Here is a 27260-nt window from a genome sequence, read left to right on the forward strand (position 1 = left end):
GTTGGTAGTCCGGTCAGGCTCGTTATGCTATCTGAGCAACAGACAGGCAGCCATTCCAAAGGACCGTTCTAGGAATCTCCCTGGCCCTCATTGTCCTACAGTATATAGTGTATCTTCCCTCACTCTAATCTATTTCTTCTCTTCCACTCTCCCTTTTCCTGAAAACATCTCCCTCTCATGCATACTGAGAGGCAGACAGACAACATCTACCACACATACGTAACAGACATACTTTAGGAAGTAGGCACACGGTAGAGATAACTCGCTGCTATGGGGACGTATAAGGTCAGGCTAATCTGAGTTTGTGAGTCATGTTGTCATGGGGACAGGAAATGCTCAAGTTATGAAGGTGCAAGCTCTCCTTACACAACCTTACATTACGGTCTCTAAAAACATTACATTATCTATTCAAATGACATGAACAAGTCGCTTACTTCTGCAGCATCTTGAATACACAAATCCCAACCAGCAGGAGCACCACAGATAAGACTATGGGTACGATGATGATGGCCAGCTTCCCTGAGAATAGAGATGAAAGGAGTGTGCATGTTAGCCAGCTAATACATAAACAAACAGAAGGCATCTGGTGGATGGTTAATGCAGTGTTTTAATGAGATGGGTACCGCGGTCTGCCTGGGAGGGCACTGGCTCAGTGATCTCTTCGTCCCCCACCGGAGGCTTGGGTTTGGTGGGTAATGTGACCTGGGACGACATGTTCACTAAGGAGCGAGAGGGAGCGAAGAGGAAGAGAGAGAGCGGGGGGGGTTAGCTGTCAGCAGGTTTGACAAAAACTTGATACAGTCCAAAACCAAAATAACAGAACTAACTTACTTCCCCACTTTATTGTATGTAACTGTAAAACAACAGATCCGTAGTTATCTAATATGAAACTGTTTCATAATTGTCCTCTCAGAAGAAGTTGAAGTTTACATACACCTTACCCAAATACATTTAAATCCAGTTTTCACAATTCCTGACATTTATTCATAGTACAAATCCCTGTCTTAGGTCAGTTAGGAGCACCACTTTATTTTAAGAATGTGAATTGTCAGAATAATAGTAGAATGAATGATTCATTTCAGCTTTTATTTCTTTCATCACATTCCTAGTGGGTCAGAAGTTTACATACACTCAACTAGTATTTGGTAGCATTGCCTTTAAATTGTTTAACTTAGGTCAAATGTTTTGGGTAGCCTTCCACAAGCTTCCCACAATAAGTTGGGTGAATTTTGGCCCATTCCTCCTGACAGAGCTGGTGTACCTGAGTCAGGTTTGTAGGCCTCCTTGCTCGCACATGCTTTTTCAGTTCTGCCCACACATTTTCTATAGGACTGAGCTCAGGGCGTTGTGATGGCCACTCCAATACCTTGACTTTGTTGTCCTTAAGCCATTTTGCCACAACTTTGGAAGCCTCCCCCTTTTTCCTCCAAACATAACAATGCTCATTATGGCCAAACAGTTCTATTTTTGTTTCATCAGACCAGAGGACATTTCTCCAAAAAGTACAATCTTTGTCCCCATGTGCAGTTGCAAACTGTAGTCTGGCTTTTTAATGGCGGTTTTGGAGAAGTGACTTCTTCCTTGCTGAGAAGCCTTTCAGGTTATGTTGTTATAGGACTCGTTTTACTGTGGATATAGATACTTTTGTACCTGCTTCCTCCAGCATCTTCACATGGTCCTTTGCTGTTGTTCTGGGATTGATTTGCACTTTTCACACCAAAGTACAGTCATCTCTAGGAGACAGAACGTGTTTCCTTCCTGAGAGGTATGATGGCTGCGTGGTCCCATGGTGTTTATACTTGAACACTATTGTTTGTACAGATGAACGTGGTACCTTCAGGCATTTTAAAATTGCTCCCAAGGAACATCTGACTTGTGGAGGTCTACAATTTATTTCTGAGATCTTGGGTGATTTCTTTTGATTTTCCCATGATGTCAAGCAAAGGTAGGCCTTGAAATACATCCACATGTACACCTCCAATTGACTCAAATGGTGTCAGAAGCTTCTAAAGCCATAACATAATTTTCTGGAATTTTCCAAGCTGTTTAAAGGCACAGTCAACTTAGTGTATGTAAAGTTCTGGAATTGTGATACAGTGAATTATAAGTGAAATAATATGTCTGTAAACAATTGTTGGAAAAATGACTTGTGTCATGCACATGTCAAAGTAGATGTCCTAACCGACTTGCCAAAACTATAGTTCGTTAATAAGAAATTTGTGGAGTGGTTGAAAAACAAGTTTTAATGACTCCAACCTAAGTGTATGTAAACTTTCAACTTCAACTATACATGTAGTCATCAATCACTATCTACTAACTCACTGATAATACTATCTGGTATTGTAGCCAGACCCACACACTCAGTACTGTGGTCTGGACATGGGGTTAGGATGAGTACCTCTGACATGGGGGTTAGGGTGTGTAGCTCTGAGATGGGGGTTAGGATGTGTACCTCTGAGATTCGTGCAGCCCAGCAGCTCTACCCTCATGACAATCCTCTGGTGCCAGGTTTGAGGGATGATCCGCAGGTAGCGGGCTATGATTGGATTGTGGAAGGTGTTCCTGGTCTGATGCAGACTGTCCTGGTTCCCCTCAAATATCTGACAGGGAGGAAGGGAGAGACGGAGGGAGCGAGGGGGAGGTGGTCGCAAGGTTTAATGGAAGGCATGCATTCTTGTGATTCATCGGCAACATAACACATTGATTACATGTAAAGAAATTGTTGCCCAATAACACATACCGAAATGTTTATTGTTCCATGATCAGGCAATTCGACATTGGAGTCAGATATTAGATAATTTAATCTGGATTACTCACCATGTATTGTGTGCTGTTGTTCTGTGTGTAAGTCCTCCACCGACTCCTCTCCTTGTGAACTATCTTGAAGCTCCTCACATAGTAGTGATAGCCCAACATAGTAGAGCCAGTCGTGATAATCCCTGGAAAACAAAAAATAGAGAAGGTAAAAACTCTAAATCTCTCTAAAAATGTCTATTGTTCAACATTTTTCATCCCCTTTTCTCTGTCTGTCTCCAGGGCAGTGATGTCACCCGTTGGTCAGCCCTGGAATGTGCTGGAACAGGGAAAGGAGACATCACCTCAGAGAGCAGAACAGTCACTGCAACACCAAGGGGAAACCCTTCCAGACATTTGCAGCTCCCAGACAGCCATGATGAGCGTTTTTGTGGCAGATGAGCGCCTGACACAGGGCCAGAACAATATGGCGGCAGACGGGTGACCCACAACATGTCATTACACAGGGCATTGTGGTTCATATGGAGACGCAGTGCAACCTATCATTATAGGAAATTACTGTCATATTTCAAATACAGAATCGCAGACTCTGAAGGTATTTGTTGTTTTCACAGCTAAAATGTACTTTTGTTGCATAAAGAGCAACAGGGGTTTCCAATGCACGACAACAACAGAAATCCAATCTGCCATAATATGAGTATCAGAAAGGCAGGATCCTTAAGGAAAGAAAGGGTTGTATTCTTCAGGCTATAGAGTCTTACGATGGTTGCACAACAACAATTCTACGACAACAGTGCTTCCATTTTCAAGGAACCGCATTCCAATCAAAACGACGTTCCCCTTAGCTCTGGATTTCTGAACCGTCAGACAAAGCTAGACATTCTTCCTTGACTGGAACCCAATGTGTTGTAAAGTAGCATGAAATTAACTTGGGACTTGCTGACTACACACACCACACTCAAAATAAACTATTGCATTGTGCTACACTTAAACAGGCCTTTGAAAGTCACTTTCTTGTTTGTGGAGGAGCAGCAGCACAGAGGGGCACTCTCCCTTCATGCGTTACTGAGAACTGGTCTAATACATTAGATTACTGGTCTAATGCTATGTGTGTGTGTGTGTGTCTGCGTGTGTGTGTGTGTCTGCGTGTGTGTCTGCGTGTGTACACATGTGCTACAGTTTTGCAGTGGTGAGCCATCCAGAGTTAAATCAAAAGAAAGGCCCATTTATAAGAGAAATTACCCCCTTTAAACAACCCCCTGGATCAGATCGCATTCTATCCCTTCTCAGCTTTTTCCGGCAGATGTGTGTGTGTGTGTGTGTGTGTGTTGAGCCTTAATCCTATTACCATCCTCTACAGAGGGCTACGAATGGGGGGAAACAGCCAGGCAGGAGAGGGTTAAATCTAAACGCCTGTTTTTAATTGATGCCACGGGGGGAGGAAATTGCCATTGATCCTATAAGACTTGGCCAAGAACACCAAGGCTCCTACTTCATTACAGTTAACTGTAATGTTAACAGTATGCCGAGCATTGAGCAGGCCCAGTAACAAGGGATTGACATTCATCAGGAGAGAGAGATTGGCAACGGTGGAAATCTGTACCAGTAGGCTACAACCAAATCTCGAAATTCCAGATGTGAAAAACGCCTTAAAATAAGCTTAGCCTAGTAAACTAAAAGGTACAGTGCCTTCAGAAACTATTCATTCACATAAAAATTCTTCAAGCTCTGTCAAATTGCTTGTTGCTCACTGCTAGACAACCATTTGCAGGTCTTTCCATATAATTTCAAGCAGATTTAAGTAAAAACTATAACTTGCCACTCAGGAACATTCCCTGTCATCTTGGTAAGGAACTCCAGAGTAGAAAAAAAATAGTTTACACACTGCTAAGAATGGTTGGAACAAATTGACTTCTTCTCCTCCTCTTTGTCCGTCCGTCCGCGGGGATAAAGAATAGACACGGGGCCGGACTTCCCTTATGGCACCCTATTCCCTATTTAGTGCGCCATAGGGCTCTGGTCAAAAGTGAATGAGGAATAGGGTGCCATTTCAGACACAGACAGTATTTATCTGAGATGTCAGGACCTGGAGGGAAGGCACTAAGAGGTAAAGCCCCTTCCCCCTTTCAATTTCCAGATTTGTTGCCGTGCAGTATGTTGGTACTTGGCTATCTGCCAAACTCTTCGGTTTTTACTTTTAATATATTTATCAACGTCTTAGTTTTTTTCCCGCTCAACTAAGCGACGGTATGCTTTCGTCGTAAAGCCTTTTTGAAATCGGACACTGTGATGGGATTAACAACATGTTCATCTTTAAAATGGTGTATAATACTTGTATGTTTGAGGAATTTTAATTATGAGATTTCTGTTGTTTGAATTTGGCGCCCTGCACTTTCACTGGCTGTTGTCAAATCGATCCCGTTAACGGGATTTCATCCGTAAGAAGTTAACCACCTAAACGAGGATCTTTATTTAACCTTGCGTAACACCCGAAAACAAAAAAACATTTGTCACAAGAAATTTGCTCCCTGGTATACAGAAAATACCCGAGCCCTGAAGGAAACTTCCAGAAAATTGGAACGGAAATGGCGCTCCACCAAACTGGAAGTTTTCTGACTAGCTTGGAAAGACAGTACCGCGCAATATTAAAAAGCCCTCACTGCTGCTCGATCATCCTATTTTTCCCACCTAATTGAAGAGAATAAGAACAATCCAAAAATGTTTTTTTGATACTGTCGCAAAGATAACTAAAAAGCAGCATTCAACAAGAGAGGATTGCTTTCACTTCAGCAGTGATACATTTATGAACTTCTTCGAAGAAAAGACCATGATTATTAGAAAGCAAACTACGGACCACTTTGAATCTGCGTATTTCTCCAAAGCTAAGTTGTTCTGAGTCTGCACAGAACTGTCAGGAACTAGGATCAATGGAGACACTCAATCATGTATCTCGAGACATTCATGAAAATAGTCATGGCCTCTAAACCGTCAAGCTGCATTCTGGACCCTTTTCCAACGAAACTACTGAAATAGCTGCTTCTTGTGCTTGGCCCTCCTATGTCGAACATAATAAATGGCTCCCTATCCACCGGATGTGTACCAAACTCACTAAAAGTGGAAGTAATAAAGTGTCATGACTCTCCTAGGAGGATCCGAAGGATCAGGTTACAGTGGGTCAGCTCTACAGCGCCCTCTTCCGCAGAGGGGGAGAGGGATGAATTTGGCCTGGTTTTATGACTTAACAACTGGATCATGAATACCTTGCAGAAACTGTCTTTGGGCTCTGCAGTATTGAGAATGGAATGTCTGAGTATTAGATAGACACTTGTCCAAAGCTTTAACATCAAAAGGTTGGACATTGAAACAATATTTATAACATAAATAATGTGGGAAATGGTTGGTGGGTCTCTAAACAATAATCGTGTCAAATAAGTTGTTGTTTTGTGATATCATTAAGGACGGTTGAACCAAATAACAGTAACTCTATAAATGTATACGTCCCAGTTATCAGATTTACAACTAAATGTTCTGGAACTTATATGATTAAATTTTAAACTATTTGTGAGAAGACTAAATGTGAGACTAAATGTGAGACTAAATGTTAATTAGATAATTGTTTTTCCTGCAAAGTTTTACCCAGTCAGTAACCATGACCACGTGAGCACAGACATTATGCCAAAATAGGGAACGCCCCTTTTCCCCAAGAGTGTTTATACAAGGACTCCTAATGAAATTTACATTAGAATGTGAGGATCATCCACATGTTGAATTGGTTGGAATCTTTAGAGACCAGACAGCGTTGAGCGGTGGCTACACGGCTGGGAAATGGTTTAAAACTAAAGACCAGTATATGTGCAGCGTGAGCTGAATATGTTACGAACTGGTTTATATCGTAATACCCTCTGAAACTCTCTCTTGGAGAAGACTACACAGCAACATTCAGTCTGCAGCTGTTTATGCACTGTTAGCCTCGGAAACTTTACCAAAGACAAGAGACAAAGAACAATTTCCTCTCACCACTATAGGTGGTGATACCACTACGGGTGGTATTTATTCTAAACAAACTGAGTGAAGGACAAGGCCGGCTGAACACCGCGCGGTACACCTAAGGAAGAACCATTCTAACAGACACTCCTAGACCAAACTACTACAACTACAAAGGATATGGTGACCTCTGGTGGACAACCAGAGACTTACACAACCAGAGACTTTCTGTCGACTGACTCCCCAGAAAATGGACCCGGGCGGTTTTAAGAGAGAGAGACGACAAAGACATACAAGCATAAATATGTACATTGCTTTTCTAAATCTGAATGAGAGTTTGTTAGGGTGCTAAATATCCATAATTACGATGAGCGTATTATTCAACTGTATGTACAATAGTTGAAATCCTTTGTCTCTCCTTCTACCGCTCTTTCGTTCCCCACCCCCTTTCATTGTGTAACCAGCCGTCATATTGAGTTAGTCCACTAGGGACTTTTCATTACATCATGTGTAATAATCAGTGTATAATCTATCCTGTGTGTGTGTGTGTGTGTGTATTTATTTCTGTGGGATTATTTCATTAGTTAGTAAATAAATAATTAAGCCAATTTGTGTAAACTGATTCATCATGGAGACTAGGGTTCGTGCAGATTTACAGGATATTACGACGTTCAGAATGAGACTGAAATAGGAGCAAATGATTGATGGATGACGGATAGTACTTCTCGTTTAGACTACTGCAATGCTCTACTCTCCGGCTATCCGAATAAAGCACTAAATAAACTTCAGTTAGTGCTAAACATGGCTGCTAGAATCCTGACTAGAACCCCAAAATGTTATCATATTACTCCAGTACCAGCCTCTCTATATTGGCTTCCTGTTAAGGCTAGGGCTGATTTCAAGGTTTTACAGCTAACCTAAAAAAGCATTACATGTTCTTGCTCCTACTTATCTCTCTGATTTAGTCCTGCCGTACATACCTACACGTACGATACGGTCACAAGATGCAAGCCTTATTATTGTCCCTAGAATTTGTAAGCAAACAGCTGGAGGCAGGGCTTTCTCCTATAGATTTACATTTTAATGGAATAATCTGCCTATCCATGTGAGAGATGCAGGCTCGGTCTCGACATTTACGTTTTTACTGAAGACTCATCTCTTCAGTAGGTCCTATGATCGAGTGTAGTCTGGCCCAGAGGTGCGAAGGTGAGCGGCAAGACACTGGAGCAAAGAACTGCCCTTGCTGTCTCTGCCTGGCCGGCTCCCCTGTCACCACTGGGATTCTCTGCCTCTGACCCTACTACGGGGGCTGAGTCACTGGCTTACTAGTGCTCTTCCATGCCGTTCCTAAGAGCGGTGCATCACTTTAGTGGGTTGAGTCACAGACGTGCTCTTCCTGTCTGGTTTTGCGTCTCCCCCGCCAGCTCGTGCTGTGGAGGAGATCTTCGTGGGCTATACTCAGTCTTGTCTCAGGATAGTAAATTGGTGGTCTGTTGATATCCCTCTAGCGGTGTGGGGGCTGTGCTTTTGCAAAGTGGGTGGGGTTATATCCTGCCTGGTTGGCCCTGTCCAGGGGTATCGTCGGATGGGGCCACAGTGTCCCCCGACCCACCCCTGTCTCAGTCTCCAGTGTCTATGCTGGAATAATCTATGTGCCGGGGGGCTAGGGTCAGTCTGTTATGTGGTGTAATTCTCTTGTCCTATCTGGTGTCTTGTGTGAATACGCTCCCTTTTATTCTCTCACTCTACATCCCCTTCCGGAGGCCTAAGGACTACCTGGCCTGAAGACTCCTGGCTGTCCCCAGTCCACCTGGTCGTGCTGCTGCTCCAGTTTCAACTGTTCTGCCTGCGGCTAGGGAACCCTGACCTGTTCACTGGACGTGCTACCTTGTCCCGGACCTGCTGTTTTCGACTCTCTCTCTACCGCACCTGCTGTCTCGGCTATGAAAAGCCAAATGACATTTACTGAGGTACTGACCTGTTGCACCCTCTACCACCACTGTGATTATTATTTGACCCTGTTGGTCTTCTATGAACGTTTGAACCTCTTGAAGAACAATCTGGCCTTAAATGGCCATGTACTCTTATAATCGCTTGCTGTTTGAGGTTTTAGGCTGCGTTTCTGTATAGCACTTTGTGACATCTGCTGATGTAAAAAGGACTTCATAAATACATTTGATTGAAAATTTGATAGATTTGGCCGTGTGTTTTAGGTTACTGTCCTGCTGAAAGGTGAATTAATCTCCCAATGTCTGATGGAAAGCAGGCTGAACCAGGTTTTCCTCTAGGATTTTTCCTGTGCTTAGCTCCATTCCATTTCTTTTATATCCAGAAAAACTCCCCAGTCTTTAACGATTACAAGCATACCTATAACATGATAAAGCCACCACTATGCTTGAAAATATAGAGAGTGGTACTCAGTAATGTGTTGTATTGGATTTGCCCCTAACATGACATTTTGTATTCAGGACAAGTTAATTGCTTTGCCATATTTGATGCACTTTTACTTTAGTGCCTTGTTGCAAACAGGATTCATGTTTTGAAATATTTTTATTCTTTACAGGCTTCCTTCTTTTCACTCTGTCATTAAGGTTAGTATTGTGGAGTAACTACAATGTCGGTGATCCATCCTCACTTTTCTCCTATCACAACCTTTTAACTCTAAGTTCTTTAAAGTCACCATTGGCCTCATGGTGAAATCCCTAAGCGGTTTCCTTCCTCTCTGGCAACTGACTAAGGAAGGATGCCCACATCTTTGTAGTGACTGGATGTATTGATACACCATCCAAAGTGTAATTAATAACTTCACCATGATCAAAGGGATATTCAATGTCTGCTTTTTATTTTTACTCATCTACCAATAGGTGCCGTTCTTTGCGAGGCATTGGAAAACCTCCCTGGTCTTTGTGGTTCAATCTATGTTTGGAATTCATTGTTCGACTGAGGGAACTTACAGATAATTGTATGTGGCACACAGAGTGAGTACATGTAACTTAATATGTGACTTGTTAAGCACATTTTTACTCTTGAACTTATTTAGTCTTGCCAGTACAAAGGGGTTGAATACATTTCAGCTTTTAATTTGTAATTCATTTGTAAACATTTCGAAAAACATAATTCCACTTTGATATTACAGGGTTGTGTGTAGGCCAGTGGCCCAACAAATCTCAATTTAATCAATGTGGAAAATGTCAAGGGGTGTGAATACTTTCTGAAGGCACTGTAAGTACAGCAATATGGGGATCCTAATAAATGAAATAAGCCTGCTACTTAGCTTCTATTTGTAGAGTCAGGTAGAGAGGAGTTTTGGAAGCTTAATGTTTGAGAGCATGTTTCCCTGAGTAGGGCTCTTATCTCACCTGTGATCCTTTTCTTCTCCCCCAGGTCCAGCTGGAGCCACTGCAGGCTGTCGTTCTGATCTGCAGCCCAGGTGCAGCCCCTTGATCCTGGGTCAGCCTGGGAGCTGTTGGGCGCCCAATCAGACTGACAACCCGTCGCTTCTCCCCACGAACTGGCACTAACAGACACATGCTGCAACACTGACTGGTTCTTACAGTCTAGAGAACAACAACAGAAGAAAAAGTAAATAACAACAATTCTGCTGCTCTAACTGAATAAGATTTTACCCAAATATGCCCACTACTTCCTCTGCCCTCTGTTCTATTGGCAAATATATAATCACTGGAGAACAAACGGGAAGAGCTCTGTTCGAGACTCCTATCAACGGGATCTGAAGAACTGTAATATACTATGTTTCTCTGACACTTGGCTGAACAAGAACATGGATAATATTCTAGCTCTTTTTTTCTATGCATCAGCAGAACAGAACGGCAGCGTTGGGTAAGCTCAAGGGGGGTGGAGTGTGTCTCTTTGTCAACAACAGCTGGTGTTCAATCTCTAATATTAAGGAAGTCTCAATGTTCTGCTCACCTGAGTTAGAATACCTCATGATAGGCTGTAAACCATACTATTCACCAAGAGAGTTTTCATCCAGATTTTTTGTAGTTGTTTATTTACCACCACAAACCGTTGTTGGCACTAAGACCACACTCAACAAGCTGTATAGGGCCATAGGCAAACAAGAAAATCGCTCCTAGTGGCCAGTGATTTAATGCAGGAAAACTAAAATCCGTTTCCCCTCATTTCTGTCACCTGTGCAACTAGAGGCAAAAAAAACTCTAGATCATCTTTACTCCACACAGAGACTCATACAAAGCTGTCGCTCACCCTCCATTTGGCAAATCTGACCATAACTTTATTCTCCCGATTCCTGCTTTCAAACAAAAACCCAAACAGGAAGTATCAGCGAATGCTATGCTGCCGGATTGATGTGCTAGCACAGACTGGAATATGTTCCGGGACTCATCTGATGGCATTGAGGAGTTCACCACATCAGTCACCGGCTTCATTACTAAGTGCATCGACGACATCGCCCCCACAGGAGACATCCTGTCAGAACAGTCCCAGGAGCAACTAGTCTGACTAAACCCGTTAAACTCTGCAACAAACTAAAACCCTATGTAAAGAAGATATGACTCTTGTCCTCCTCACCATTCCAACATAATGAGAGAGTGAAGCTTTGAGGAAAGTCAATAAGGAGCTAGTCTTAATTAAAGTGCGGGACATCGACAGTATTGATGAGGTCCTGAAAAGTCCAGACTAGGGAACATACAGTATATGTCAGACATGTCATGGCATCATTTGTCAATTTGTCATGTGAGCATTGATGCTGTCTGAGTTGATCGGAGAGCAAAGAGAGTGAGAGTGTCTACAAGAAACATGACAACTGTAAATTGGGAATGAGACACATTTTACATCACAACTTACAGTATTTGAAAATGTGTATTGTTGTCCAGAGTAACTGAGAGGAAATAAGCCTAATAAGTGCAGTCTGTCTTCTGACACAGCTGTTGTACCGTCAAGTGTCTGAACACATCTGTACTGTGACACAAACAGTTGATTTGTGAGCTTTCCCAGGCCTGCCTGCCTGTGATATAGATAGCCAGAACCTCCACAGTTATAGCCGACTGACTGGATGAAACTGTGCCAGAATGCAAACAGCTGTATGAAAATATCACACAGACAAGAGATACAGGGTTCCCACGCTTCACACCAAGCTTTCATTTTCCAAACCAGATCTTTTACCCCGTTTGACTGTCAATTACTTCCTTTTTCAACAACTATCAGTAAGTCATCAGAAATCCTGGCATAAAATGTTTAATTTAGTAAGTGGTAGGCTTTGATACATTCCTTCCTGGTGAAAATGCAGCACATTTTATTACGTGATAAAGACAATGGCCTAAGAAACTGTAGTTTGAGAAACAACCATTTAAGAGCATAAAAACAGTAGAGAAAGAGAACAAAACAAATGTTACCATTAATGAGGAACGTGAAGAGCGCTTCGGACAAAGAGCCGCTGGAAGAAGAAAAATAATATCCATCAATGACGGGCCGTGAGCTTCAACGATTACAATTACAGTGATAGATTGAGGGCCTGCCATTGTGGAGAGCCTGCCATTGTGGAGGATCACCCATTGTGGCCACAAAGAAGCATCACCAGATTGTGTCCCCCCCCCCCTATTTCTCTTCCCAAATCAGCCTTCACCAAGAACCCTGTGCTTCGTTTCCCCTACCCTTCCCTGTGTAGTCTCTTCTCTCCTAGTGCCCTATAGCTGGGGGATAAAGCTGAACACATTAAGACACCAGGATTGATGTTAATTACAGTGGCTAGTTGGGAGAATTTTATATTTCTCCACCATCACTCAACGATCTATCATTTTCACCAGCTTCCTGGATCAGATTTATTTTTCCTTTGAACAGTTCAGAAAAGCAGACGTGGTGGTTAAATTATATTTATGGGCGATAAGAGGTGTGTCAAAGTACAAAAGATCAAACACTTTAACGTGGGTACTGACTTTCACCTGCACCTGGTAGTGTCGAAATGATCTATTATCTAACAGTCAAAAAGAAACGGTTCCTACTACAACACGAATAAAAACATACACAGGTATCCATCTTGGTTTGAGCTGATCCATTTCCAATAACAGAGTCATTATCAAACCAGATATTGATCCTTTCTTCCAAATTGGACAGAGACTGGGTCAGGGGACTGTTACATCATCAAGGTCAGCCACCCTGGGTAGTGGGAAGCATGGTGCATTGTCAGAGTAAATATTGTTCATGTCTTAACCCAGCAGAATCCAATTAGGAAGTCAAGTTCAATCAAACGTGTATTATCACAACGGCTTAACAGCATCCAATCCTTGCTGCATTTTATACACACTGTTGGAGTGTTAGTTAACTTCATGTTCTAACACAACCCAAGTATTCATCCCCTTCAGCAAAGGCCAAGTCTTTGGAGAATTAGACTTGTATTAGGCTGGGGTTGTCCATTTATAACACAGCTCTTTTTCAGAAGAAAGTTCTTTCAGGAGCCAGAGAACAACACTGAACATATTCAATTCAGCAGTGCATGTTCAGCCAGTGAATGCAATGAAGAAAATGTATAAAGACCCCATGCATGTTTCCTTTGTATAGAATATGTTTGCAAAGCTTGTGCAATGTTGTTACATGGCTAGAAAGAAAATGTGAGTGTACAATATGTTAATACACAGGTTCAGTAGGACGAAATGTTTATGTACTGCTACAATTAAGATTTATTTGCTACACATAATAAGAGTTCACATTTACACATTTAGAAAGTGATTGATTGATGTGCAGTGCTCGATATGTGTAGAGGGCAAATCAATACAGGGTAATATTTGAAAACCGAACCTATATATTTCAAAATGTCACAATTTGATTTGCTATCACTGCACCAATGCATTCACATAGCTAGGCTTAGGGGCTCTGAAGCCTATTTGATATGAACGACTTATCACGTTAGGTTTGCATGCATTACTTCAAAATGACAAAATGCTCCTCCCCCACTGAACATTAAGGACAGCTTGAGGGATGGCCATTTCTTTAAGAATCAAATCAAATTATTTCAAGCCCCTTCGCCTTCACTCTGCTGTCATCATATTAGTGATGCATCACTGTGTTACATGTATACAAACTGACTATACAACTACAAGCTTTAGTCAATTATGACTGATGGACACTATTATTCTCTCTTCCCCCACCTCAGAACTCCATCATACATCTCTATGAATGCCATAGGCAAGACTGACTGTCTCTGACATTTGTGAGAAGCCAGCTAATCTATCATCACAGTGCAGGAATGCTAGCAAGCTAGCCCTGTCTGATTAATCTGGTTTCTACCTAGGTAAACCTGGCCAAGGTCTGGGGCAGCAGACATTTATTTAGGACTCGAAGCAGAGATGACATAAAAAATAAGAGTTGTCCCATCATGCAGGTTTATGCTCCTCTTAGGAGAGTTATTATCAACAACTTCCATCAGACTGTTAAAAAGATCAATCCTAAACCAGTGGCTAATGTTTGTGGACACCAATTGGTACCTAAAACCTATAGTGCTGTGAAGGACAACATGTGAGGCCTAACATTCAAGTCTACTGCTGTTGTGCTGCCCATCCTCTGAGTCATGGCCTGTAAATTCCCCAGTACTCACTCTTTGGATTGGATCCCATTGGCTCTGGTGGCGTGGTAGTGACTCAGGCCTTTGTGGGTCTCCACGGATACCCAGCCTCCTAACTCATCCAGGATAACCCCTGCATGAACGGCAGCCTTACACAGCACAGACGTCTGAAACAACAGAGAGATATAATATATTAGACATACAGAACTGAGGTCTGAAACCACAGAGACCACAGGTGTGATATAGAGAAAGACAAACACATCATAGAGGTCTGGAACAAGAGACAGATATGCTATAACAGACAATCACAGCTCAGATAACAACCAGGGCTAAACACAGAGAAGGTGGGAGAAGTGTAAAACTCCAGACACCCTCGTAATGGAAGTCTGAGCTAGCCAAACTGTGTGTGGTGCTACCATTCAATAAACATTTCACCAAGAGAGTGTGGGCCACGAAATACATACATAAAACTTGGACTTTCAACAAAAGTGAATGAGCTTGGACTACTGCTTCCATCAGTGCACCATTCCTCTCATGTCTGAGGTTCCCTTCAACATGGCACATAGGAGAGCAGTGCAGCTCCCCGTCATTAATCTGTGTCAGCAGTGGGAGCGCAGGCATCTCATCCCAAATTAAAATCTCATGACATGGAGCCACAGTAGACGCTAATCTAAAATAAGCCCCATGCATTCTCAATCACTTCACACTTCATTTACACGTGGGAAAAAAAAGGCACATTGTGATTGCATTCGGGGTCAATATTTACAGTAATTGCAGCTGTAGGAGGAATGTCAAACATACTTCTCTGTGGTGTGTTACTTAGGAAAGCAGTACTTTGTCACATAACATTCAGTACCTTTGTAATAGCTAGATGCCTACCTCTTAGAGATTGCCCCACCCTGCTGCTGAAATGAAGGGCTGGGACAGGTTAAAAGGAGCTCTTTGATGGATAAAAACAGGCATTTCCTCCACAAGACAACGTGAAATGCCTTACAATTAACATGGAAATCACTGGAGTGCTGTAAAAATGAACCGTAGCTCAGCTGATAAAAATTCTCCATAAAGTCCATCAAGGAGCACTCAAACACTAATATAGGTGAAAAATGAATTTCTGAAAAAGTATTGTTGTTCAAACATGATGAAAAAGACTGAAAGAAATATAAATATATAATCTAACTTCAACATGGAGACAAGGTAAAAGCTCAGTGTTAAAATCAGTTACGTCTCATTTCAGCCTGCAGCTATTTCCTCCCTTTCCCTGTAAAAAGCCATTACAGACTGGCTGTTATAGGTGAGCACTATTCTCCTCTGAGTGGGGGAGGGAGGGGAGGGGGAGAGGCTGCTCGACAGCTCCATGGTACAGATCGGGGGCCAGTGGCTGGGGCCCTGAGGAGCTGCTTTACAGAGGCCTGGCTGCCGCTTATCTGGACTAACAGCTGCTCTTGGGTCAGATTTAACTGTCTCGTTATTATTACTCTGATCATTTATACACTGCCGGGTGGGCCGACTACCACACCGTAAATACATTGAACTCTGCCCTGCCTGTCTGTCAGCCGGTGGAGCAGATGGATAGGCTCTGGTAGTTTGTATATCATGGCCCCAGTCAGAGTTATGGCTAGAGACTAATCATGGACTGTTGCTGGAGCAGGGCTGGGTTCAAGGCTTGTGCTACTGCTACTAGTAGGAGTGTATTAGACTAGATAATGGCTTGACTACATCAGCCAAAGACCGTCTGGTTCTAACTGAGATTGCCCATGTGTCCTGCTTCTGTTAACCTCCTTGTCTAAACCTATGCAGACTATTTCATCTTAGCAGCAGGGGGTGAAATACTACAGAATAGGAGAGGAACTATCAAAATGTCACTTACTTCCCTGCTGTCACTTACTTCCCTGCTGTTATTTCCCAAGGGTCAAAAGCACTAACTAAGTAGACCTTTCAACCAACAAAATATGTTGCTAAATTATTAATTCACTTAGTTCTTATTAACACTGAATGATGACATATGGTATGATAACCACATTAATTACAGATACACAGTGTATCAAATACATAGCCACAATGTGTAGGTCTTGTATGGTTGTAATAAATAGACTCTGAGGAACCATTAATGCCATACTACAAACCGCCCAGAAGTCATTCAGACTGTTGTGTTGGTCTAAATGCTAATGAGTGTGTCTATTGAATGGGTGCAGTGGACAGATAAACACCTTCTGTTCCACAGGCATCATCTCCTCATAATCTAGGCCCTCCACCAAACCCTCCCTATACAATAGCCTGCGCGGACTAATCAATCGCTCTGGCCCAGTCTCTCCCAAATGGCACCCTATTCCCTATATAGTGCACTACTTTCAACCAGATCCCTATGGGTCCTGTTCAAAAGTAGTGCACTATAAAGGGAATAGGGTGCCATTTGGGATGCACGCCAAGCCCTCGGCACACGCCAAGCCCTCGATGCTCATCCTTCTTCCCAGCAGACGGTGGAGCGTTGAGAGGTTCTCTGTTGTTGTGCTCCTCCAGGCCTATTGTTGTGGGGCTGGGGCTCCCTGCTGTGCTTCCTAAGCCTGGAGCTGTCTGTCACACTGACCGCCTGGCCGGTGGGCAGCCGCTCAATAGCCCTGATCAAACCCCAGAGAGAGCAAAACCTCAGGAGGCTTGGAAAGTCCCTGGTCTGGAAAGACCCTCTCTTTTTAGATACTGAACCCCATGCAGGGCTGGCCAGGGTAGCAGAGCCAGAGGACCACTGGGATTGACCCATCCAGGTGACCCACATGAAATGCATCCTGAGCTCCATAGAGAGGAGGACTAGCATAACTACAGTTCTGGAGTATTTTGGTGAATACAGTGACCAGAATCTTCTCACAGAGCTTAGTCTATATGCGTGTTTGGCTGTTCACCTCAGAGTGTTAGACACCTTATGGTATTACACATTATCTACTATTTCCAGGTATTACAATGAAACAGCCTTACAAAGAGAGGTAGACATCTCTAGCTCTAACTGTGTGTAATGAGCCCAAAGCATTCTACAGTACACAAGCCCTAAGACAAAGCAGACCGAGTTACACACAAACACTCACACAGCCCAACTGGACCAGGCTTTACAGTTGCCTTGCCCCTGTGGTTTGGCTGCCCTGTGATGCAACCTAACAGCAAAGCCCAGCTCTGCTGCTGAGTCAAAATGCACCACAGTTACATAAACAGATGACCCATCCAATATACCTCCACAACCACTTTATGTGTGTTCCACAACAGCAGCCAGACAAAAGCACCAGCAACAACTGGTTAGCCCGGGGACAACTTCTCACGTCCAGCTTCTGGTGTGTCTGTTTCTGCGCCTAACAAGGGCCCATTCAGACCTAGTACTACTTGAAGCACCTATGGGCTGAGGTGCTCCAAGTGGTGCCTCAGAACAGTCGTGTTCCTCTGACAGAAGACAGGACAATGTAATCAAGGGTAAACAAACAAGTGCTTGGCTGGCTGCTTCAGGGGACTAGAACCTGTTAGGACAGAACTGCTGCCAAGGCTTCCAACAACACAACGATGCCTCGTAAATACCTACTCTGCAAACCAACATCTGTGGTTAAAAACTTTCCCCTGGGGGGAGGCAGAGACCAAACAGCATTTCTGTCCTCTTTATAAACCTGGAAAAAAGACAGTGAATAGGCTACCTTTGAGAAGGACTAGACTTTTACTTACATGCCTGTAACCCTGGGAAATGTCCCCGGATATGTCACCTGCCACTGCTTTGCATCCTGCCGGACAGTACTTCCTGTGAGGATAGACAACAATAGAACACACTTGTTGACAACGCATTGGCCCCATCCTGTCAATTTCCCCAGATGGACACGGTTCAGTGGAGTGGTAAGTAATCACTTCACACCAGACACGGTCTCTGCTTACACCATCAACATTACTACACTCTAATGGGACAAAATGGACTTAATGGAGATGTATAAGATACTTGAATCTAAATTGTATATATACAGTTGAAGTCAGATGTTTACATACACCTTAGCAAAATACATTTAAACGTTTTTCACAATTCCTGACATTTAATTTAAGTAAAAATGCCCTGTCTTAGGTCAGTTAGGATCACTACTTTATTTAAGAATGTGAAATGTCAGAATAATAATAGAGAGAATTATCACATTCCCAGTGGGTCAGAAGTTTACATACACTCAATTAGTATTTTGTAACATTGCCTTTAAACTGATTAACTTTGGTCAAACATTTCGGGTAGCCTTCCACAAGCTTCCCACAATAAGTTGGGTGAATTTTGGCCCATTCCTCCTGACAGAGCTGGTGGAGTCAGGTTTGTAGGCCTCCTCGCTCGCACACGCATTTTCAGTTCTGCCCACAAGTTGTCTATAGGATTGGGGTCAGGGCTTTGTGATGACCACTCCAATACCAACTTTGGAAGTATGCTTGGGGTCGTTGTCCATTTGGAAGACCCATTTGCAACCAAGCTTTAACTTCCTGACTGATGTCTTGAGATGTTACTTCAATATATCCACATCATTTTCCTTCACAAAATAGATTGCATCATGTGAAGTCCACCAATCCCTCCTGCAGCAAAGCAACCCCACAACCTGATGCTGCCACCCCTGTGCTTCACAGATGGGATGGTGTTCTTCGGCTTGCAAGCCCCTTTTTCCTCCAAACATAATGATGTTCATTATAGCCAAACAGTTATATTTTTGTTTCATCAGACCAGAGGACATTTCTCCAAAAAGTACAATCTTTGTCCCCCTGTGCAGTTGCAAAACATAATCTGGATTTTTTTACGGCGGTTTTGGAGCAGTGGCTTCTTCCTTGCTGAGCGGCGTTAAAGGCTATGTCAATATAGGACTCATTTTACTGTGGATATCGATACTTTTGTACCAATTTCCTCCAGCATCTTCACAAGGTCCTTCCTGTTGTTCTGGGATTGATTTGCACTTTTCGCACCAAAGTACAGTCATCTCTAGAAGACAGAACGTGTCTTCTTCCTGAGCGGTATGACGGCTGCGTGGTCCCATGGTGTTTACACTTGCATACTACTGTTTGTACAGATGAACGTGGCGTACCTTCAGGCGTTTGGAAATTGCTGGAGGTCTACAAAAAAAAAAATTCTGAGGTCTTGGCGGATTTCTATTGATTTTCCCATGATGTCAAGCAAAGAGGTACTGAGTTTGAAGGTAGGCCTTGAAATACATCCACAGGTCACCTCCAATTGACTCAAATGATGTCAATTAGCCTATCAGAAGCGTCTAAAGCCATTACACCATTTTCTGGAATTTTACAAGCTGTTTAAAGGCACAGTCAACTTAGTGTATGTAAACTTCTGACCTACTGGAATAGTGATACAGTGAACTATAAGTGAAATAAACTGTCTGAAAACAATGGACAAATTGAAAAATTACTTGTGCCATGCACAAAGTAGATGTCCTAACCGACTTGCCAAAACTATAGTTTGTTAACTAGAAATGTGTGGAGTGGCTGAAAAACAAGTTTTAATAACTCCAACCTAAGTGTATGTAAACTTCCGACTTCAACTGTATATTTCAGAATATTGAGGAAATTAGATAATTGACTAGCTGAGGGATAACAAGGGGTAATATTTTTGATTAAGGCCCATAATCAAGCTAGGAATCTATTGTCATTACAGTTAACCAAGGACTCAAAGCAAGACATTTGACTTGTCTCAGACACACAGCCACATATGAAACAACCTTACCTGTATTTTAAATCTGAGAAATGGCTGCCTTTATCCAAACATGTGAGCAGATCTGAGGGCAGAAAACAGGGGAGGAGCCAAACAATGAGAAACAATGAGGGGAGAAAATACCATGTGATCAGTAGTAGAGCAGACAGAGGAAACCAGCCCTGTGGACCAGAAAGGACCACAACAACAGGATGTAGACCCTGCTTCCTTCACTCCCTCTGGGATGAGCATTCGTGTCACACTCGCACAGACACACACACACCCGCACCACACACAGTTATTGCTCTTAGTGATCAACTACATGATGTTTTGGTCAACAACATAATAATGGTGGAAACAGGTATAACCACCAAAACCAGTTTGTAAACTCCTGGAATCTCCTGGATCATCACATACACAGCGTGACTGTGTGTCATTCAATATGGTCTGACTTACGTCAGTCTATGCTGTGTCTGATAATGCTGCATGTAGAAACTAGAGGTCGACCAATTATGATTTTTTTCAACGCCGATACCGATTATTGGAGGACCAAAAAAGGAGATACCGATTAATAGGCCAATTTTTTTTAAATGTATTTGTAATAATGACAATTACAACAATACTGAATGAACACTTATTTTAACCTAATATAATACATCAATAAAAATCTATTTAGCCTCAAATAAATAATGAAACATGTTCAATTTGGTTTAAATAATGCAAAAACAAAGTGTTGGTGAAGTAAAAGTGCAATATGTGCCCAGTAAAAAAGCTAACGTTTAAGTTCCTTGCTCAGAACATGAGAACATATGAAAGTTGGTGGTTCCTTTTAACATGAGACAATATTCCAAGGTAAGAGGTTTTAGGTTGTAGTTAATATATTATTTATAGGACTATTTCTCTCTATACCAGTTGTATTGCATATACCTTTGACTATTGGATGTTCTTATAGGCACCATAGTATTGTCAGTGTAACAGTATAGCTTCCGTCCCTCTCCTCGCCCCTACCTCACACGAGTGACGTTTGAAACGGTATTAGCGCACACCCAGCTAACTAGCTAGCCATTTCACATTGGTTACACTAGCCATTAGGCTGATAGGCTTGAAGTCATAAACAGCGCTGTGCTTGAGAAGAGCTGCTGGCAAAATGCACGAAAGTGCTGTTTGAATGAATGCTTACGAGCCTGCTGCTGCTCAGTCAGACTGCTCTATCAAATCAGACTTAATAATAACATAATAACACACAGAAATATGAGCCTTTGGTCATTAATATGGTCGAATCCAGAAACTATCATTTCGAAAACAAAACGTTTATTCTTTCAGTGAAATATGGAACCGTTCGGTATTTTATCTAACAGATGGCATCCCTAAGTCTAAATAGTATTGTTACATTGCACAACCTTCAATGTTATGTCATAATTACGCACATTCTGGCAAATTAGTTCGCAATGAGCCAGGCAGCCCAAACTGTTGCATATACCCCGACTCTGAGTGCAATGAACGCAAGAAAAATGACACAATTTCACCTAGTTAATATTGCCTGCTAACCTGGATTTCTTTTAGCTAAATATGCAGGTTTAAAAATATATACTTCTGTTTATTGATTTTAAGAAAGCCATTGGTGTTTATGGTTAGGTACAGTCGTCCAACGATTGTGCTTTTTTCGCAAATGCGCTTTTGTTAAATCATCCCCCAGCGTTGCATCGATTATATGCAAAGCAGGACACGCTAGATAAACAAGTAATATCATCAACCATGTGTAGTTATAACTAGTGATTATGATTGATTGATTGATTGTTTTTTATAAGGGGCGGCAGGTTAGCCTAGTGGTTAGAGCGTTGGACTAGTAACCGACAGGTTGCAAGTTCGAATCCTCGGGCTGACAAGGTACAAATCTGTCGTTCCGCCCATGAACAGGCAGTTAACCCACTGTTCCTAGGCAGTCATTGAAAATAAGAATTTGTTCTTAACTGACTTGCCAAGGTAAAAAATAATAATAATAATAAGATAAGTTTAATGCTAGCTAGCAACTTACCCTGGCTTCTACTGCATTCGCGTAACAGGCACTCCTCTTGGAGTGCAATGAGAGGCAGGTGGATAGAGCGTTGGACTAGTTAACTGTAAGGTTTCAAGATTGGACCCCGAGCTGACAAGGTGAAAATCGGTCGTTCTGCCCCTGAACAAGGCAGTTAACCCACCGTTCATAGGTCATCATTGAAAATAAGAATGTGTTCTTAACTGACTTGACAAGTTAAATAAAGGTATAAAAAAATCAAATTAATGTTTTTAAATTGGCAAAATCGGCCCCCAAAAACACCAATTTCCGATTGTTATGAAATCAACCCTAATTAATCGGTCGACCTCTAGTAGAAACAGCCCCAACCCTTCTGGGTTCACCCTAAGGAGAGGACAGGACAGGCGGTGGTGGCACGTGGCACAGCTGATTAACCAGTAGCACTGACTGTCCTTAGTGGAAAGAGAAGGCCAACCAAAGGACCGCACAGAAAAACACACATGTAGAATTCAGACAACGGTGTATTCTTATGAAGATCATTGTTTTGGCATGAAACAGCATTAAATCATTAGTTTAGGTGTAGATCGAGAGAGGGAGAGTCTCAAACCTCTGTGGTCCCCTGAGGAGTAGGAGAACAGGAACCCTCGGCCTGAGATGTGGCGCCCGCTGCGGAACTGGACCATGACCTCATTGGAGTCCGTGTGTACCTCTCTTGGGTAGGACTTCAGGCTGCCACAGAACGTCCCATACACTGCAACAGGAGAGATGGACATAGGTCTATCATAACCACCATTCATCTGCATTTTGACAGCAATGTGACCTTATTTCATATTCCAAATGACCAACACAAGATGGTGCGACCATATCTGAGGTCAGAGAGGTGGGAGAGACAGACAGGTTCTGACCTGCCATCTACACGGTCCCCCCTACCCACCACCCCACAGGGGCTGTTTGTCCCTCCAGGTCTCCCTGACAGGCTCTCTATTTTCAGCCCCAACAACCTAAATCACATGTCATCTGAACAGCTCTTCCTCTCTATCGCACACAGGAGGAAAAAATGCTTCCCTTTTGCAGACAAAGGGAGGGGGAGAGAGAGAGAGACACCCAAACCCAGCACAGTGCCCAGGGCCCTTTCCAAAGACCGGGTCTCAGCCAGGCAGCCAGTGCTGGTTATGTTTGGTCTCAATGGCATGTGTGGCTTTGCTTCACCTGACGACCATGATGAAACATGAGGCCTCCACCAGTCAGCTCCATGGCAACCACATCCTCTGGGTGGAAATCACTATATCCACTCCCTCACTGAACTACACGTCAACAACCCTGAGGGATTTCATGATGAAAAAATTATTACATTCCCCAGTCCTATTGCCCTACGGAACATTTGACGGGTCATATAAGGAGTTTCAAAGAAGTGTGAAAATACAACTTTCAAGGTATGACCGGGAATGGGATACTGTAAATATCACAAATTCCTAAGGATATTTATGAGCAAAGCATGTTGTGAAACCTGGTCAGTGATGGAATACTTTCACCAGGAAGCTGTTGAGGAGAGAAGCCAAGGCATTCCGTGTTTCACCACTGAGGTTTCAAAGGGCCTCTGACACCCTGGCCTCTGTATTGGTAACCTCAGCTGTGGGTGGATTGCAAAGTGGGCATGATGATCATTCACCACAGCATGATGGATATAGCAGCTCAACACTACCCTCAGCCCATATCCTGCTCTTCACACCAGCCTCCCTCCAGCCCAGTAATTCTTACTCAGAGTAGTAGTGGCAGGCTGGAGGAGAGACATCCTGCTATAGTGCTGCATGACAAACGCTTTCTGTGTGGTGCTACGCGCTGCTAACATGGAGAAAACCCAAGACGTCTAATTACTTGTCAGAAATACTGTGACTAAGGGGGGTCAGAACTAGAGGTCGACCGATTATGATTTTTCCAACACCGATAATTGGAGGACCAAAAAAAACTGGTACCGATTAATAGGCCATTTTTTAAAAATGTATTTATTTGTAATAATGACAATTACAACAACACTGAATGAACACTTATTTTAACTTAATATAATACATCAATAAAATCCATTTAGCCTCAAATAAATAATGAAACATGTTCAATTTGGTTTAAATAATGTAATAACAAAGTGCTGGAGAAGAAAGTTAAAGTGAAATATGTGCCATGTAAGAAAGCTAACGTTTAAGTTCCTTGCTCAGAACATGAGAACATATGAAAGCTGGTGGTTCCTTTTAACATGAGTCTTCAATATTCCAAGGTAAGAAGTTTTAGGTTATTATAGGAAATATAGGACTATTTCTCTCTTTACCATTTGTATTTCATATACCTTGGACTATTGGATGTTCTTATAGACACTTTAGTATTGCCCGTGTAACAGTATAGCTTCCGTCCCTCTCCTCGCCCCTACCTGGGCTTGAACAAGGAACACATCGACAACAGCCACCCTCGAAGCATCGTTACCCATCGCTCCACAAAAGCCGCGGCCCTTGCAGAGCAAGGGGAACAACTACTCCAAGTCTCAGAGCGAGTGACGTTTGAAACGCCATTAGCGCGCACCCTGCTAACTAGCTAGCCATTTCACATCGGTTACACCAGCCTAATCTCAGGAGTTGATAGGCTTGAAGTCACCTCACATCTTAAAATAGGGCTACTTAATGTTAGATCCCTTACTTCAAAGGCAATTATAGTCAATGAACTAATCACTGATCATAATCTTGATGTGATTGGCCTGACTGAAACATGGCTTAAGCCTGATGAATTTACTGTGTTAAATGAGGCCTCACCTCCTGGCTACACTAGTGACCATATCCCCCGTGCATCCCGCAAAGGCGGAGGTGTTGCTAACATTTACGATAGCAAATTTCAATTTACAACAACAAAAAAAAAATGCTGTTTTCGTCTTTTGAGCTTCTAGTCATGAAATCTATGCAGCCTACACAATCACTTTTTATAGCTACTGTTTACAGGCCTCCTGGGCCATATACAGCGTCCCTCACTGAGTTCCCTGAATTCCTATCGGACCTTGTAGTCATAGCAGATAATATTCTAATCTTTGGTGACTTTAATATTCACATGTAAAAGTCCACAGACCCACTCCAAAAGGCTTTCGGAGCCATCATCGACTCAGTGGGTTTTGTCCAACATGTCTCTGGACCCACTCACTGTCACAGTCATACTCTGGACCTAGTTTTGTCCCATGGAATAAATGTTGTGGATCTTAATGTTTTTCCTCATAATCCTGGACTATCGGACCACTATTTTATTAAGTTTGCAATTGCAACAAATAATCTGCTCAGACCCCAACCAAGGACCATCAAAAGTCGTGCTATAAATTCACAGACAACACAAAGATTCCTTGATGTCCTTCCAGATTCCCTCTGTCTACCCAAGGACGCCAGAGGACAAAAATCAGTTAACCACCTAACTGAGGAACTCAATTTAACCTTGCGCAATACCCTAGATGCAGTTGCACCCCTAAAAACTAAAAACATTTTTCATAAGAAACTAGCTCCCTGGTACACAGAAAATACCCGAGCTCTGAAGCAAGCTTCCAGAAAATTGGAACGGAAATGGCGCCACACCAAACTGGAAGTCTTCCGACTAGCTTGGAAAGACAGTACCGAAGAGCCCTTACTGCTGCTCGATCATCCTATTTTTCTAACTTAATTGAGGAAAATAAGAACAATCCTTTTTGATACTGTCGCAAAGCTAACTAAAAAGCAGCATTCCCCAAGAGAGGATGACTTTCACTTTAGCAGTGATAAATTCATGAACTTCTTTGAGGAAAAGATTATGATTATTAGAAAGCAAATTACGGACTCCTCTTTAAATCTGCGTATTCCTTCAAAGCTCGGTTGTCCTGAGTCTGCACAACTCTGCCAGGACCTAGGATCAAGAGAGACGCTCAAGTGTTTTAGTACTATATCTCTTGACACAATGACGATTTGATAAACAGAGCAATGCTTGAAGCACAGCGAAGAGCATGAAAGTGCTGTTTGAATGAATGCTTACGAGCCTGCTGCTGCCTACCACCGCTCAGTCAGACTGCTCTATCAAATATCAAATCATAGACTTAATTATAACATAATAACACACAGAAATACGAGCCTTTCGGTCATTAATATGGTAAAATCTGGAAACTGTCATTTAGAAAATAAAACGTATATTCTTTCAGTGAAATACGGAACCGTTCCATATTTTATCTAATGGGTGGCATCCATAAGTCTAAATATTCCTGTTACATTGCACAACCTTCAATGTTATGTCATAATTACGTAAAATTCTGGCAAAGAGCCAGGCGGCCCAAACTGTTGCATATACCCTGACTCTGAGTGCAATGAACGCAAAAAAAGTAACAATTTCCCTAACTTAATATTGCCTGCTAACATGAATTTATTTTAACTAAATATGCAGGATTAAAAATATATACTTCTGTGTACTGATTTTAAGAAAGGCAATGATGTTTATGGTTAGGTACATTCGTGCAACGATTATGCTTTTTTCGCAAATGCGCTTTTGTTAAATCATCCCCCGTTTGGAGAAGTTGCCCGTCTTTGTTAGGAAGAAATAGTCCTCACAGTTCACAACGAGCCAGGCAGCCCAAACTGCTGCATATACCCTGACTCTGTTGCACAGAACGCAAGAGAAGTGACACAATTTCCCTAGTTAAAAGAAATTCATGTTAGCAGGCAATATTCACTAAATATGCAGGATTAAAAATATATACTTGTGTATTGATTTTTTTTTTTTTAAATGGTTAGGTACACATTGGTGCAACGACAGTGCTTTTTTTGTGAATGGGCTTGTTAAATCACCCGTTTGGCGAAGTAGGCTATGATTTAATGATAAATTAACAGGCACTGCATCGACTATATGCAACGCAGGACAAGCTAGATAAACTAGTAATATCAACCATGTGTAGTTAACCAGTGATTATGTTAAGATCGATTGTTTTTTATAAGATACGTTTAATGCTAGCTAGCACCTTACCTTGGCTCCTTGTTGCACTCACATAACATAACAGGTAGTCAGCCTGCCACTCAGTCTCCTCGTTGAGTGCAATGTAATCGGCCATGATCGGTGTCCAAAAATGCAGATTACCGATTGTTATGAAAACTTGAAATCGGCCCTAATTAATCAGCCATTCCGATTAATCAGTTGACCTCTAGTCAGAACCTGGTAATATCAGGATGTAGGATGGGACATAAACCTAACACATTCAATGACTAATTTCTCTGAAAGGGGGAAAATATCACCAAATTCACTGGGAATACATTTCA

General features: G+C 42.4%; 1 protein-coding gene across 1 annotated transcript in view; it reads right to left on the minus strand.

The window, feature by feature from the left end:
- The window catches only part of LOC110529592 (discoidin, CUB and LCCL domain-containing protein 1), a 44157-nt gene that overhangs the window by 9485 nt on the left and 7412 nt on the right, over positions 1-27260 (minus strand). Inside the window, exons 3-12 of the mRNA XM_021611935.3 lie at positions 22577-22720; positions 19989-20040; positions 17969-18041; positions 14309-14442; positions 12114-12154; positions 10098-10295; positions 2818-2939; positions 2453-2600; positions 624-719; positions 435-519 (exon numbers count right to left, since the gene is read on the minus strand). Of these exons, the coding sequence (XP_021467610.2) occupies positions 435-519; positions 624-719; positions 2453-2600; positions 2818-2939; positions 10098-10295; positions 12114-12154; positions 14309-14442; positions 17969-18041; positions 19989-20040; positions 22577-22720 (1093 nt within the window). The remainder of the gene's footprint in view (positions 1-434; positions 520-623; positions 720-2452; positions 2601-2817; positions 2940-10097; positions 10296-12113; positions 12155-14308; positions 14443-17968; positions 18042-19988; positions 20041-22576; positions 22721-27260) is intronic.

The sequence above is a fragment of the Oncorhynchus mykiss genome, chromosome 8 (genome assembly GCF_057628025.1).
Source record: "Oncorhynchus mykiss isolate SJ-2025 chromosome 8, ASM5762802v1, whole genome shotgun sequence".
Taxonomy (NCBI): domain Eukaryota; kingdom Metazoa; phylum Chordata; class Actinopteri; order Salmoniformes; family Salmonidae; genus Oncorhynchus; species Oncorhynchus mykiss.